Genomic DNA, 16,592 nt, shown 5'->3' with positions numbered 1-16,592 from the left:
AGGAAGAGATCCTGAGGGACACAAACCCTCCCTGGATGGAGAACCACTGACCACAACTCTGTCAGTGTCTGTCAGTTCAGCATTGTCTCTTCTGACACCTCTCCTTGTCCATCTCTGGGTTCTCTCCAAGGCTGGGCTAGATAATCTTGGTGGCTTTTTCCAACCCTAACAATTCTCTGGTTCCCTCAATGCCTCTTTAATCTGTTTTTTCGTTTCCACCAAGCTGTACTCAGGGCTTCAAGGGTTGAGGATGAACCAGGTTCTGGAGAGGAAAATGGCTGTAAAAATTCCCCCACTGAGATGTTCTCAGAGATTTTTGCTCTGCCTTTTTCTGTTCCACCCTTGACCCACATTAAAGTAATTAAGGGCAGAGGCCTGAGCTGCTGTGGGGTTGTGAATGCTGTTGGCTGCTGGCCAGGGCAGCAGAGATCAGAGAAAACTTTACAGCAGAGGAAACAGACTCATTTTGTTGGAATAAAGATCCTTCCAGGTGTTCAAATTTCATGAATGAGGCTGAGGAGAGGAGAGGAGAGGAGAGGAGAGGAGAGGAGAGGAGAGGAGAGGAGAGGAGAGGAGAGGAGAGAAAAGAGGAGTGTCACCCACACTCTGCACTGTCAGTTCAGCTCCAACTCTACAGTAATTTTTGGGTTATACTGGATCAGAAAAGTCCCATTCCCTCCCTCCAAACCCTCTGCCTGGGGACTCCAGGCTGCTTTGTGTGCTGGAATTTTACTCTGAGCAGAAAGATGATTTTCACTGTAACTTGAACAATAATTTGGGTTACAGCAAGAGCTGCAGCCTTTGGGCATAAACCACTGCTGAGATCTGAGGAAGGTGCTCAGCAGGTGACTGTTTGCCCTCTCCTGTTCCACTGAGATCAGGAACATTGATCTCCTGGTGTCTGGGGTAATTCAAACCCACAAAATTCCAGAAATCATTTACAGATTAAAGGATCTTGATGTCAGAACCGAGCTGAGGCACACTGGTGCTTCTCCATCTGTGGGACTTTCCCAGATTTCCGGGTAAGGTTGGAAAGTCATGGAGAAATGGATTTGATTCCTGGCAGCCTTTTGTCCTTAATGACACCCCTGGTGCCTTTGAACACATTCATTTTAATTAGGAGCTGCAAGGAGCAGAGATGACATTTTCCTGTCTCTCTCCAAAGCCCTGACAGCAGTGGGGTGACAAGGGACAGGAGAAGGGAAATGGCCTCAAGTTGTGCCAGGGGAGCTTTAGGTTGGATGTTGGGCAAATGTCTGTGTGGAAAGGGTGGTCAGGCACTGGAAGGAGCTGCCCAGGGCAGTGGTGGAGTCACCATTGCTGGAGGTGTTCAAAAATCGTGTGGATGTGGCACTTGGGGACATGGTTGATGGTGAACAGCTAGGTCCTGGTTGATGGTGGGACTTCATGATCTTGGAGGGCAACTCTAACAATCTCTCTCCACCTTCAACAATTCCATAATTCTGTGATTACCCTCTTAGTTCCTGGAACTCCCAGAAGAGGCAACTGACTCTTCAACTGACTGGATCATTTTTTTCCTATCTTCTTCCAAACTTCTCTTTTTTTCCTCCCAGCTCTGCAGAAAGTGTCCAGAATTGTGGGGATTTCCAGGTGTTGCCTCAGCTCAATCTCCACAGTTTATTTATTTCAGGTTGGAATGTTTTGCCTGCCTGGGTCACAGCCATTGTCTCAAAGTGGGAGCAACTCATAAAGCCCAGGCTCTGCCTGGGTGTGACTGAGCAGATAACTGAGAACCCCTCAGGCTTTATGATATGTCAATAAAAAGTTGGGATTAATGGATTACCAGCCTAATGCTGTGTGAAGTCTTTATAAAGCTCTGACTGCTGGGCAGCCTGAGAGCTCAGGAGAAGAGAGAAAGTCTGAGAGACACAAAAAAGGTGGAGAAAGGCCAAAGGCAGAGGAAATAAAATCTATCCAGGTCAGGAAAGTCTTGGCTTTGCAGGCACTATGAAAAGCTTTCTTTTCTGGGCAGTCCTGGCAGTCCTGGCCCTGGAGCACATCTCCCAGGCAGTCTATGTTCAGGTGAGTTTGTTCTCTTCCATTTGTTGGTATTACAAGTTCAACAAAGTGCTGATATTTTTTAAACTGCTGGCTGCAACAGGAATCTTGAACTAAGTTAATAGACCCGAATTTTCCTTTGCTCTGCTTTGATTTCCTCCTGCATCTCCCTGTGCTCTGGGTTTTCCTTGTGTAAAACACTTCAGGTATCACTAAATATTGCTGCTGTTTATTTACCTTCTCCAGCCATATCCCTGCTCTGACATCCCTTAGGGACTGAGGTGTTTCATGCCTGGAGTTTTCTCCTAAAGCCATGAGTTGTGGAAGTGCTGCCTTTGGAGAGTGATGCAAACAAGGTTTGACAGAGGAGAAATTGTGTTGTGTCACCTGGTTTTGGGCAGGAAGTTCTTGATGGAAATTATCTGTGAGCTTATGGGATGAAAGGCCTGTGAAAAAAAGGGCAAAGAAGAGCTTAGCTGGATCCAATTAAATATTATTAGGCAGAAAAGTGATTAGAGGAGCTCTAGGAAATTTTCCAAGTGCACAGCAGCTATGGCTGATATTCCATGCCACCTGGCAGGGGTTAGGAAGGTATTTCGGGGCTCTGGTCTGTCCTTGGGAGAGCTTTGGATCTCTCTGCACTCATCCTGAGAAACACTGTGGGAGAATTCAGTCTGACTGCAGTGAAAACAACTTCCTCTGGGGGCCAGGAAAACTAATTCTTGTTTAACAATTATTGACTCTCTCCACGTGTGTGCAGCAGCTTTCCAGGGATGAGGTGTCTCTGTGTCCTGGACTTTTTGTCCTTTGGATGACAGAGATATCCAGAGGTAGCAGGTTTAAGCTATTCTTTTCTCTCAAACATTCTTCAACATTTACAGTCTCCAGAGGAGCAAACAGCTTCCTAGCCAGTGAAAAACATCCCAGCTTTCCACTCAGAGCCATAAAAACAATAAATAGATGAGAATGGCTGCTTCTATGTTGGGTAAAAGGGTAGGAAGTGCAGCTGTGGAGTTTGAGCTGGAATTCTTCATTCATTAATCATTAAATCTGTGTTTTCCCCCGGTACTTGCAGTGAACTCTGAGTGTGTTGCACTCCTTTCACCTGAGGGCCTTGAGGTCTGACTAATTCTTTGATCCTTCTCTGCACAAAGTTGGCTTCCACTCTTCTCTGAAATTGTTCCCAAAACTTCCCTTCCTGTCCCGTTATATGTCAGATTTAGCTCTCTCTAATGCATCTTTCTTACCTGAGGTGGTGGGGTTTTGTTTCTATTTTGCTGTTCCTTCGTTCATTTTTGTCCCCAAAACCTGCAGATCTCAGTTTGCTCCCAATTCCTTATTTCTCTGAAACTCTGCCTGTGGAAATGTTTTTAGTTCTGTGGTTTTTGCTTCTCAGGTCTGTGACCAACAGCTGAACCTAGAGCTGTTTTTATGCAGGAAAAGGGAACTTTTCATAGGCAGCCAGGGCTGATCACACAATCAGGAAGTTGTTTAGGTTGGAAAAGCCCTTTAAGATCATTAAATCTAACTGTTCCTCCAGCACTGAGTGATCAATCCACTATGTCCCCAAGTGCCACATCCACATGTTTTATGAACACTTCCAGGGATTTGGACTCCACCACTGCTGTGGACAGCCAGTGCCAGTGCCTGATCAACATTTATAGGCTCATTAAGGCCAGAAAAGATCTCTAAGATCGTTGAGTTCAAGTGATAAATTAACCTGAGTGAGATCATAAACTGATTGCGAGAGAAAAGAATTTTACTTAGTTAAGTGAATGCATGTCCAAAGTCTATCTGATTGGTTTTTTTAAACCTTTAACAGCAAAATGTTGTGATTCTGTAAAAAACCCTCCCAAACCCAGGTCAGGATCAAATCCCCTCCCCTCTTATCTCACACCATTCCCCCCTGGGTTCATGAGATATGAAACAAATGCAGGTATTTGGTCTTGTGCTGCATCAGAGTCACTGAATTTCATTTCTTTGGATGAGGAGCTGTTGATTCATCCCAGAATCCCAGCCTGGTTTGGGTTAGAATGGACATTAAAGCTCATTTCATTCCAAACCCTGCCATGGCTTGGAATGTCCCACATCACTTTACTGACTATGTGTTGGCCATGGAATCAGGTTAAAACAGCAGATAAAAATCGGTTTGAAAATGCTAATTTGTCTTCTAGGCCAAACTCTGATTATCTGCAGGCTTGGTTAAACAGCTGCAACACCTGCAACTTCAATTTCTGACCTCAAAAAGGGGAATTCTCTTGAAACTGGAGGAATGACCCTTTACAGATGCACAGGGACAAGCAACTAAACCATGGAGTAATATTTTTCAGAGTCCTATCCCAGATTCCTTAAGTTCCTGGTGTGAGTTTAGCGTCAGAAATGTTATATTTATGCTTCCAAAAACTTGTTTTCCACTGATTGTGTGGGCAAGTTTGAAACTGGCAGAGGGTGGGATTGCTGGGCTGTCTGTGCAGAGCCAGGGGATGGACTGGATGATCTCTGTAGGATCTTCCAGCTCAGGAAATCCTGACATTCCAAATGAATGGAAACCTTCCACAATCTCTTGGGGCGAAGGGTTTAAGCCTTTAGCAATGTGTGGAGTGAAAGAAGAGTTCCTTTTGTGTGTCACATCCTGCCAGGTCACAGCCAGCACTTGACACTTCCACTGCTGTGTCAGGAGAAACAGTGAATCAAATAAATTCCCATTCACCCCCATTCAACTCATGGTTTTGTAAATCTCCACCCCATATCCCTGGGAGTGTGGGATGGAGCTTGGAGCAGCCTGGGATGGTGGAAGGTGTCCCTGCCTGTGGCAGGGCTGGGATGGGATGAGCTTTAAGGTCCTTCCAACCCAACCCATTCCAGGATTCTGTCACTCTCCCCAGTCATATATTTTCTAGACTGAAGATTCCCAGCCTGGATCTTCCCATCCCAGATTTTTTGGGCCTCTCTCATGGGGGTAAGCAAGGCCCAAATTCCCTCTGTCCACTGCCTTCATGCAGCACAGCTTTTATCTGGGCTTGCTTCCAACACTGTCTTTCCCCTCTGTTATATTTTTTGGGAGAGCTCCTGATTGAAACGGAATTGATTTGCCAAAGGTCTGACTCCCTGCTGCCTCTTTTTTCTGGTTCTGCACAGGATGGAGACTTGAAATTCCCCCTGGAGTCAGTGAAGAAGCTGAAAGAGCTGGTGGAGGGGAACAGACACATCAACCCTCGCATGATGGTCCCCATGGCCACCTACTCCCCATGCCTAGAGAAACATCTCCCCGAGGAATTCCAGCCTGTGTGCAAGAGGGAAGATGCAGCCATGATTTTTAAGAGGCTGAGTATGTTGTTTGTGTTTCATAGTTCTCATTTTTGCCACACTTTCGAACCTTAAACATTCCAATAGCAGGAGGCAAAGGCATGGAGCTCCTGCTGTGTCACTTGGAGGGCAGCTGGCAGGGCTGGTGCTGCCTTTGGGATGTGCTTTCCTCCTGCAAAGGTTGGGCTGCATGAGGTCCCTGAGGAAAATTCCTGAGCTGGGCTCCCTGGGCACATCCCACTGCTGTGAGCATGGAGAAGTTCATCCAATAGAATGATGGAATCACTGAATGGTTGGGTTGGAGTGAATATAAAGCTCATCCTATCCCACCCCCTGCCAGGGCAGGGACATCTTCCATGTGTCCCAGGTTGCTCCAAGCCCTGTCCAGCCTGGCCTTGGACACTTCCAGGGATGGAGCAGCCACAGCTTCTCTGGGCCAGAGCCTCACTATCCTCACAGGGAGAAATTTCCTCCCAATATCTCATCTAAATCTACCCTTCTTCAGCTTAAGCCATTCCCTCTTGCCCAAAGTCCCTCTGCCAGGGGCTGCTGCTGCTGCAGTGTTTGCTGCTTTATGTTACTATATTGCATTTATCTACTGTCCAGTATAAGGGACACTCTAGGAAGAAATACTGCCATGTCCTGTTGTCCTCTTGCTTCCACATGTTCCCTTCACTTCCCAAAGAATTCATGTTTGATTTCATTCCTCAAGCCAGGTTTTAGCACGAGCTAATTTTACTTAGAGCAGGATCTATGAGGATCTTTAAAATGATAAAACAGGAATGGTAAGGAGTCTCCAAATGCTTTGACATGTACCTCTGCCCTCTGATTCTGACTGAATCCCTCCTTTCTCCTGGGCAGGCCTGGCTGCTGAGGATGACCTGTGTGAGATCTGTGCCAACGCTGCCTGTGCTGGCTGCTTCTGAGGGAGGATGGAAAAACCCACAGCAATGGGTCCAGCTGGGAAGTTTGTGCATTCCTATGGCAAGATCATGTATTTTCACCAATCAATACTCCTGGGCTTCATCTCCCACTGCAGCCAAGCTGGAGCTGGCAGCTCGTGGGGACATCCCTGCAGTGCTGCAGCACCTGGGCCAGGTGCCACCAGTTCTGCCAGCAAGGAGGCTGTGACTCCTCTGAGAGGTTCCAGTGCTGCAGGACTTGGGTGACACTGCAATGGAAGTGTCACCCTGGGGTCCCTGGGGTTTATTTCCCATTATTTTGTCTGGATTTGAATGAGCTGGGTGAAACTCAGTATCTTCTGCAGCCTCTTCAATAGCTAATATTTAATATCTAATATTTAATGTCCATTAAGTAGCATCTAATCATTAATAGCCGCCTGTGATTTGGCCTCCCCTACACACACCACCACTGGGTTATCCCCTTTCCCAGCCTTTCCTTCCCAGTGTTTTGGATTCCTTTCCCTTCCACCTGTCTGCAGGTGACACCTCTGAGGTTGTAGCAGAACTGCAACAAGGAACTCGAGATAAATTCCTGGTGTTTAGGAACACTTTGACAGCCAGAAATCAGACTGTTCCTTCTACTGATTGTTGTTGATTTGGGGAATGGGTGTAGAGGAGCACAGGAACACTTCTTGCCTGGTTGGATATCGAGTTGTTTTTGTTTTTTTTAACTCTCTTTAGCAGAAATAAATTCCAAACTGCAGTGCTGAAATTGTGTTGAAAGCATTTTCTGTAGTTTTATTTATTGGGGGCAAGATTGTGCAGAAATGATCTGCCCATGTTTATATGCTGTATAGGAAATAAAAACTAGTATTCATTTGGATTTTTTTGTTTGTTTGCTTGTTTTTGCTGGGTTTTTGGGTGGGTTTTGTTTTAGGATATTCTTCTTGCCCTCTCATTTCTAAATCCATTATTTTTCCCCATTCCAATTATAAAGTTAATTCCTTTTCTCCACTTTGCATTCAATAAGTGACTCCTGAATCCCAGTGTTTTGTGGGGATGGAGATCCAAGATCAGGCTGGACAGGGCTTGGAGTAAACTGGGGTAATGGAAAATGTTCCTGGGATGGGATGGGATTGATGGGATGGGATGGGATGGGATGGGATGGGATGGGATGGGATGGGATGGGATGGGATGGGATTGATGGGATGGAATGGAATGAGATGGGATGGGATGGGATTGATGGGATTGATGGGATTGATGGGATTGATGGGATTGATGCAATGGGATAGACTTCAAGGTCCCTCCCAACCCAGACCAGCCTGGGATTCTCTGATACAATTCCCCGATTCGCTATTAATGTTTAATCACTAATGAGAGCACAGACGTCAGCCTGGCGCTGATATCTTTCTCCTCTCCTCCTATCAGATTTACAGATCATCAACTTCTGGCTCTGGGCTCTGTTTAGGAAATTCCCTGTCTGATTTCTGTATTGCTGTTCCTAAGGAATACACAAAACAGGTGACAAGGTGGGGGCAAAGAGCAGAATCAGGAAGGAATGGTGTAGGAGTGGTGTGAAAGATCCTGCAAAGGATCAATACTGTAATTCCAGTCTGCCCAGAGTCCAGGCTGGGTCACTGGGGCCTTTCCCCAGTGCTGAACCCTAAATCCAGCAGGTTTCCCTGTCTGCCAGCACTATCTGGGAAGTGCTGGCAGAGTTTAATCAGTGTTGTGATAGAAGTGAATCAGGAGGATGCACAATTTCCCTCTGAATCCCATTTACTGTGAACATTGCTAAACGAGAAGCATTAAATCAGAGCAGTGTGTCCAGAGAACTCCTCTCTTTAGGGAAATGGAATTCAAAGGTAAATATATTCCCCAGCAGACATGCCTGGTCTTGTGCAGAGTGGGCTTTTTGAGGAGAAAAACACAGCCTGAATGTTGGTGCAATCACCTTCCAACCCCTGGAGCTGACCAGAGGCATCTCTTGTCATTTATTCCTTGTCCCTTAATATTCATTCTCATGGCTCAGGGATGCCATGGGGAGGTCAGGAAGGTGACAGTCACCTCCAGCAGGGCACAGCAGAGAAATGTCCAGGTTTCCTCAGTCATCTTCAGCACATTCCCCTGGAAACCTAATCCCAGGGAACACTGAGCAGTTTTCCTGCATCAGAAGTTTCCCATGTCTCAGCAAGATATTGCCAGGGTGCAGATGTGGTTTTTTCCCAGCTTGCAAGGGAGATTGAGCATCTGCAAAGGATGGGATGGACAGGGATAGACATGGACACATCTCTGGGAGTGAGCTCTGTCCCTGGGAGCTGGGCAAGGGAAGATGCCACTGGAACAAACTTTGGATACACTCAGTTTTTGGGAATTGCCCCAAGATAACAAGGTTTTCTCAGCAGCTGCCCTGGCCTTGGTTCTGAGTTCTCATCCAACATCCTGGAATGCCCAGATGTGCAGTTCTATAATCAGGTTTTAAGCAAATACAGGCTTTGATGTGCTGACCCAGGACAGTTTTAATCTAATTTTGGGAGTGTAGGACTTGCCCATGTTTATGCCCAAATCTGCTATTCTGCACATTCACACTCCTTTAAAGGACTAATGTTGTTTTAAAAGGGAAAAAACCCATAGGGAACACTAATGCATAATTTTCTGTGATGCCTTTTTAAATTACTTGGGAGGATTTGCTCTAATTTATTGGGTACTTCTTGTAGCATGACAGTGTCCCCATTAATCAGCACCAATTTATCTGTACACTGTGCTCAAGAGAAGCCAATTCTGCTGATATGAGATGATAACACAGGGCTGAAGGAGGGAGATTGTATGGATGGGAAGGGAGAAAAGGGAATTTTCTGCTCTCCTGCTGCTGGGTACTAAAACTGCCCCATTCCTGGGTGCAGCAGTGAGGTGCTGGGGGAAATTGAAAGGAGATTTAGGGCTGAGTTCCAAATTAAAACACTGGATACAGACTTCAAAGTATTTAGTGATCATGGTGGCAAACATTTCCTTTTGGAACAAAGTCCTTTGCCCACCCAACCAGCTTTAGATCCTATTCAAATCCTAATCCCATCATTTCTTTCCAATTCCCACCCACGTTACCCTCTAGTCCCATTCCTGTATCCCTTCTATCCAGAAATGTTGTTTATCTGCTTCTATTCCCATTAACCTCTGTCTTCCCACCCACCTGGCTATTATCACATCCTGGTTTGCCCATAGTCTTCCTGCATTTCAGAATGTTTGTTGACTCTTGCATTTTTCTTTTCTTTCCACCTCTTTTATTGTTTTTGGTTTTTTTTAATTTTGAGGCAAGCAGGAAAAGAAGTTGTTTCACCGGGAAAAGCATTTCCTTCCTCTGAAATGCAGAAAAAGATGAAGGCTGAAATCTTTTTCTTCACAGAATCCTGGAGTGGTTGAGGTTTGAAGGAACACTGAGGATCATCTGGTCTTCCCTCCCTGACACCTGAGTGCTCAGGACCATTTCCAGATGACTCTTGGATGTCTCCAAGGATGGAAACTCCACAGCCTCTCTGAGCAGCTCATTCCAGAGCTCAGCCACCCTTCTTTTTGTTTAATGTCAGTGGATTTCTGACTAGCTCCCACCTAGGAAATAGAACAGAAGTTTTTGCCAATTCCAAATTAGGCTTTTAAATTTTTTTCCTTTTAAAATTTTTTTTCCTTTTTTTTTTTTTTTGGAGAAAATTTCAGTGCTTTTTCCTGGAAAATATCCAGAATGACTGCAGGCAGTGTCGATGGGGTTTGGTCTCATCCCTGGGTGGGGCTCTGCTCCCACCCCATGCAAATCCAAGGATCCTGGAGTGCTGAGCAAACCCTGAGCACACAAAGGTGTGATTGTCCTCGGGGTAACATTTTAACCAAAGGGTCAGAGAAAGTACCAGCGATGACGTGATTTGGTTTATAAGCAATAGAAAGTCCATAAAAGCAATGGCACAGACAAGGAGAATTTGCATTAAATATTTCACATGTTCTGATAAAACATATCAGGGTTGAGATAGAAACACTCTTAGATCTTTCCAGGAGCTTCACTTGGTTTTTTTTTTTTTTTTTTCCCCCAGGAATCTGAAAGACAAATTCCATGTTCTTCTCTGCCTGGGATATTTGCACTATCAGGCACTGGATGAGAATTGATGATAAAAGTATTTTATTGCTGTTTTCAGTCCTGTCATGTGAGACACTTTTTGTCCAGATCAGTAAATGTTGTGCTTTGCTGTTCCAGGGGATGAGGTGACAGTGAATCCCAATATCCCTGTTAGCATTCATCTGCTGTAAATAGCAAATACCCCACAGGTTGGTGTCTCCCAGCTGGGAATTGTCAGTTAGGTGATTTAGCTCAGGCAATTTTGACTTTTTGATATCTCCTGGGAGATATCCAACCCCTCTCTTGGGAGATACCTGGGAAAAAACTGGAAAAGCCATGGCACACCATGTGGGGGGAGATGAACTTCTTTAATGTGGGAAAGAGGAGAAGAAAAGGGTGAAGGGGCAATTGTGAGGAGCAGGTTAATCATGGAGAGTCTGTCATTTCCAGATCCTTCAGAGAGGCACATCCAGTGACACTTCTGTGACTCTCCCAAGGATCCATGTCTCGGTTTGCTCATGAGCCACATGGGCTTTTAATAGCTCTGGAAGACTTTTTAAAATGATTTTGGGAGCTTGTGCCAAGCGTGGTGCATATTTGTTGGTGAAAAAGAGGTATTTATGATTATTCTGAACCCACTGCCTGATCATTTTGCTAAATTCCCCTTGTCTGGTATCATTTGGGTTTTTGTGATCTGGAGCTGCTCCTTGTCTTTGATCTCCTGTTGACTCAGAGCTTTGGGGCTCACAGAGCTGTTGGGATGAATGAAGTCAGCAGGGACAGATGAGGTGAGTGAGCACACAGAGACACAGAGGGACTTGCAGGAATAACAAAGGTCCCATTCCAGCAATCCAACCGTTGAGCAGGTTGTTTTTGGGAAGGGTGCAAGGTCTGAACCCTGATAAGGCAACAGCAGAGATAACTCATCACCAGAGAGTGGGGAATTCACAGAACATCACACAGAGAATTCTCTTCCTGTTGCATTCCAGGAACAAAGTAGGTTGTGCTGAGGGAGTGTCCCTTAGTAATGAGGACATCTCATTTCATGTGACCAGAAAATGTGACCAAAACATTGTCATCTTCAGTAAACAAAAGCCTCAGAGGGACACAGGGATGCTCCAAGGCTGGAGCCTCTCTGCTCTGGAGGCAGGCTGGGAGAGCTGGGGGTGTTCAGCTGGAGAGGAGAAGCTCCAAGGAGATCTTATTGCCCCTTCAATGCTTAAAGGGGCTCCAGAAGGGCTGGAGAGGGACTTGGGACAAGGGATGGACAAGGGGAATGGCAGAAGGCAGGGTTAGATGGGATATTGGGAAGGAATTCCTGGCTGTGAGGGTGGGCAGGTCCTGGCACAGAGTGCCCACAGGAGCTGTGGCTGCCCCTGGATCCCTGGCAGTGTCCAAGGCCAGGTTGGACAGGACTTGGAGCAGCCTGGGACAGTGGAAGGTGTCCCTGCCCATGGCAGGGGGTGGACTGGATGAGCTTTAAGGTGCTTCCAACCAACTCCTCTCTTCTCCCTTCCTCCCTGCATAGGAAACATGAAGTACAGGGGAAGGGAAGTTCAGGATCCCATTAGATTTATTATAGGATGTTTAGGGGAAGAACCAAAGATGGGATGGAATTTGGAGAGGAATGAACACAGGGCAGAAATAAGGCTCAGGGGACAAGAGTGGCCAGAGCTGTGTAAAGAGCTTATTAGGCAGTGTGATCCCAATCAGCACCCTGTGACCTGGCTTCTCATTAACCTCCACTCCTAAATCCTTCCCTGGGTCAGGGACTGTTTATTCCCTCTGCAGGGAGCTCTGAGAGTGGGACTGAAGGTGAAGGGCTCATGTGCCAGGGCTGGAGCTGTGTGGGGTGTGGGGATGTGATCCCAGCCAGTGTCCAGCCAGGTGAGCTGACCAGCAGGGTAAGAGCCTTGGGAGCCAGGAGTCTGCATGTGTGTGAGGCTGTGAGAACCAGGGGATTTGACTGCCAGAGGCTCAGGGCAGCCTGGCCAGCTGCAGGAGAGATTTTGGAGTCTGGAGGGGTCAGTGGGGAAGATCCAGGAGCAGCTACTGGGTTGATGTGCAGCTACTGGAGATAAACCCCAGCCTTGCCTCTGTTGGGTCACAGATTCTCTGCACAAGAAGCAGCATGAAAAAGATCCCTCAGTTAAATAATCTCTGGCATCTCTGAGAGGCACTGGTGGGGTTTGTGAGTACATGGTGTCAGGAGACAGCTGGCTTGGAAAAGAGAACAACAAATGAATGCAAATAAAACAGGGGCCTTGCCTGGAGGAGTTTATGGCAGGAATGATGTTTGTTCCGTGGATAATAGGGGCAATTGCAGATCCTGCTTCCTGAGGCTGCATCACTCAAAACCAACAAGGGCCAGGTACAAAACACTTTCATGAGAGGTGAAGGTTTATGGGAGGATGTGGGTGTTCAGTCAGGTGGCATCCAGGTTATTGGGGCCTCCTGTCCCATCAGCCTTTCATCTTCTCCTTCATAAAAATAACAAATCCATTCCAGCAACACTCTGGCAGTCAGGGCTGAGGAGTGTTAACATTTATTGCCTGATAAAGCTCAGCATGGGACTGTGACATAACCTCTCAGCCCTGGCCTGGGCACTCCACAAGGTGCCTCCAGAAGCTGTGCCCATGTCCCCAGGTGGGTGACAGCAGTCAGCAGCCCATGGATGCCACCCCTCACTGTGGGGATCCTCTGGGAGGGGATGTCCCACACTGGGTCACAGGTGTCTCTCCAGGACACAACACAGGAGAGGATCAGAAAAGCCTCCCAGCCTGGGAGAAAGAAAATCCCTGGGTTGGCAACAGAAGCACCTAAGGCAGAGGAAAATCAAGGAAGAGTTTTTTACAGGGAGGTTGAAGATTGGAGTGTGGGGAGGAACACATACTGATCTCTGCTCTGTGACCAGGGACAGGACTGAGGGAATGGCTGGAGCTGTGCCAGGGAGAGTTAGGTTGGATATCAGGAAAAGGCTCTTCCCCCAGAGGGTGCTGGGCACTGCCCAGGCTCCCCAGGGAATGGTCATGGCCCCAAGGCTGCTAGAGCTCCAGGAGTGTTTGGACAATGTTGTTGGGTGTCTGTGCAGACCAGGGATTGGACTGGGTGAGAAGGGCAACAAGGCTGGTGGAGGGTCTGGAACACAAGCCCTCAGGCAAAGAAAAGAAGAAAATAAGGTTTTCCAGCTACCATCAATATGGAAGAGCAGCAGCCTGCTTAATGGTAAACCAGTGCCAAAAGCCTTCAATGCCTAGACCTGTTTTACTGTCTGACCTTGCACAAATGGACAGTGTATTTTAAACACTTGTCAGGAAAATTAATCCACAAACACCAGAGGTTTATGTCCAAAAAGGGGACAGAGGAGTCCTGTGACTTTATTCATGAATAAAGGGAGAGGTCATGGGCATTTCCCATGGGGTCTCTCAAACTGGTGGAGGATGCAGCCTCTTTTTATCCTAATTTCCTGGATGTAATTTCCCTCTCTCTTTCCCCATTGGCTGAGGTACTCGAGAGGTACAGACTTCCCAGAATGCCTAATGCAGACCCCCTTAAAATACATTCCCCTTTTTTCTTTTTCTTATGTCTCTGTTCATGTAGTTTATTAACACAGCCTTGGGCAAGTCAATCAGTGGAATTCCCATGGAAATCCTTCCCATTGTTTCTTTTCTCAGTATCAGTCTTATCTTCCCAGCAGACTCAGGTCTTATCTTCCCAGCAGTTTGTTTGTAAAGACACTCCTTTATTCCTTTCGATCAAAAACCAAGATAGCACACAATGCTTTGGCTGAAATCCTTCAGTGAATACAAATTCAGGCAGGAGAGCAGATTGATCAGTGCATTGATGATGTGTTGGTAGGAGGTGAGGAGGAAAGTGCAGTTAGAACAACATCACAGATGTATGGAATAGATTAAATGAAGAGGGGGTAGAAATGCCTTCAACTAATTCTTAAGGTCTCTCTAAGGAGGTAGAATTCCTGAGAACCTAGTGTGTTCTAGAATTAGATGCTATATCTAACCCCACTACTAAAAAGGAACTTCAAAACATCATGGGTTCTTTGGGGTACAGGAGAAATCATGTTCCTGGATTTTCTATAATAACAATACACTTGTACACAATAATGAAGAAAATCAAAACTGGGTGTCATGGGAATGTCTTTTTATACAATCCCATCCCATCCCATCCCATCACTTTAGTTCCAGCTACATGTGCTGCGATTTTGACATATCTCATCTACCACTCCAGGTCTTCACTCATCCTTGCTTTCCCAGCTAGCTGCTCCAAGGTTCTTGCTACATCTCCTTTAGCTATTCAGAGCAGGCATCAGGATTGGCTCCTGCTGTGAGTTCGTAAAGGAAGAACTATGATCAGGTATAAGGCCAAACACCTTATTTAATCTCCAGTATTTATTAAAATATTTATTAAAATATAGTAAAATAAAGCCATTCCTGCTGACTGTGTCTGCCATTGCCAAGTGTAGGGAGATGGCTGAACTCTGAGCCACAGCGCCCTCTGCAGCCGTGGAGGAATAATTGCACCTTCAAAGGGAAGGGAAGGGAAGGGAAGGGAAGGGAAGGGAAGGGAAGGAAGGGAAGGAAGGGAAGGGAAGGAAGGGAAGGGAAGGGAAGGGAAGGGAAGGGAAGGAAGGGAAGGGAAGGGAAGGAAGGAAGGAAGGAAGGGAAGGGAAGGAAAGGAAAGGAAAGGAAAGGAAAGGGAAGGGAAGGGAAGGGAAGGGAAGGGAAGGGAAGGGAAGGGAAGGGAAGGGAAGGGAAGGGAAGGGAAGGGAAGGGAAGGGAAGGGAAGGGAAGGGAAGGGAAGGGAAGGGAAGGGAAAGGTCATATCCTCTATTCCAAGGCAGGTTCATGCCTTCCTTGGCACACACCTCTTTCAAACCAAGACACTGGGGAAAGGGATTATTGTGTCTCACCCAGCTTCTTAAACAAGTAGAAAAATTCAACAGTGTCAGCCTGTAAAAACCCAAGGGCCTTTCAGTCTGTTAGCCAGCATTAAGAAAGGCAGTGCTCCACCAGAGGGAATTGCATGAAGTCTGACGGTGCACAAATGGATCTCAGGGGTCACAGATCCAATGGATGTCACTGAAGGGACAACAAACCCCACAAAATTACAGATAGCTGTGACTCCAGCCATGTTAGCTTTTCAACAGCCATATCAACCTAGTCTCATACTGGATGCTCCTGCATTCACTTCAGCCTCTGAAGTTAAAGATGCCTGATTTACTGATGCCTCAGCCAAACATGTTGATGTTCCATAGCAGTTGCTCTTGAAACAAATAAATTCTCTCAACAGCAATGAAACATCACTGTTAAGCAGGCATTCTTTATTTACAGGGCTGGGGTCACACCATGAGTGTTCCCAACCACTGGATGAATTAATGCAGTTTATATTTACAAGGCTGTTACACATTCATTACACAAAAAAGGAAATCAGTAACATAAACCACACCTAGTTAAAAAAATTATTATACAGACATGAGTTACTTATTTCACAGTCTTTGCTGCCATCTATTGACTGGTGGGCTTTGGTGGTCATTCCATAGTCTTCATTATTTGTCCTTTACTTGAACTTTGTTCAAGACAACTCTGTTGTCTTGTTTTCAAACCACAAAACTGCTTCTTTCTGTTGTTATTTCCTTATCATCCTAGATGGCTTACTTCTCAGCCTGGAAGGCTGGTTGTTGATTGGCTGCAATATTTATTTTAAGCAATACTTATCCTCTCCCCTTACAAAGGCATTACCTATTCAGTGATATTTTTCCTGAATATTTGTTAGTTCCTAGTTAAACACAATCTGCAGATCCTGATTTTAAACCTTTCTCCCTTTATCTTTGTCATGCAGAAGGGAAAAAAGTATTAAAAACATTTTGTTGTTAATTACAGATTTCGCCACATATTATGAGAACTCAGCAAGCATCTTTCACTCAACATTAAAACAGGAGTGAAAGTAGTGGAAGAAGGAATAGGAAGTGCACTGGTGGGAGAGCTGGAAGCTGTTTTGCTGGCAGTTAAGGAAAAAGCAAGGACGGTGTAAGTTGATTTTTATGCAGTCTGGTGCCACACAGTGGTTTTTGTGTCCTTGGGGAGCATTGGATTGGCAGGTGAATGGAAAAGAGGTTTGGCTCATTGGTTTCCCTGGAAATGTGTGGAGTTTCTGCTGTGAGTAGGGATGCCAGCTTGGTTACTCCTGCAGAGGTTAAGTGACAGGAAATTGTGGATTTTTTTGTCATTTTGGTGTTAAGTTACATTTGA

General features: G+C 46.0%; 1 protein-coding gene across 1 annotated transcript; it reads left to right on the top strand.

Annotated features, from left to right (window-relative positions):
* The first annotated feature begins 1,847 nt into the window (after positions 1–1,847).
* LOC146428348 (guanylin-like) lies at positions 1,848–7,110 on the top strand. The gene is made up of 3 exons (XM_085079989.1): positions 1,848–2,043; positions 5,158–5,347; positions 6,187–7,110. Exons 1-3 carry the CDS (start codon positions 1,969–1,971, stop codon positions 6,249–6,251), a joined length of 330 nt encoding a protein of 109 aa, XP_084936115.1. The 5' UTR covers positions 1,848–1,968; the 3' UTR covers positions 6,252–7,110.
* Positions 7,111–16,592: the final 9,482 nt, after the last annotated feature.

Source organism: Lichenostomus cassidix, chromosome 21 (assembly GCF_008360975.1).
Source record: "Lichenostomus cassidix isolate B80296 chromosome 21, HeHo_3.0, whole genome shotgun sequence".
Classification (NCBI taxonomy): domain Eukaryota; kingdom Metazoa; phylum Chordata; class Aves; order Passeriformes; family Meliphagidae; genus Lichenostomus; species Lichenostomus cassidix.
Note: the sequence above shows the minus strand (reverse complement) of the source record. Positions and strands in the feature narration are given on the sequence as shown.

Coding starts and splice junctions, on each gene's coding strand:
- LOC146428348 (XM_085079989.1), top strand. CDS start 1,969: ATGAAAAGCTTTCTTTTCTGGGCAGTCCTGGCAGTCCTGGCCCTGGAG. Junction 2,044..5,157: donor CCCAGGCAGTCTATGTTCAG/GTGAGTTTGTTC, acceptor GGTTCTGCACAG/GATGGAGACTTGAAATTCCC. Junction 5,348..6,186: donor CATGATTTTTAAGAGGCTGA/GTATGTTGTTTG, acceptor TCTCCTGGGCAG/GCCTGGCTGCTGAGGATGAC.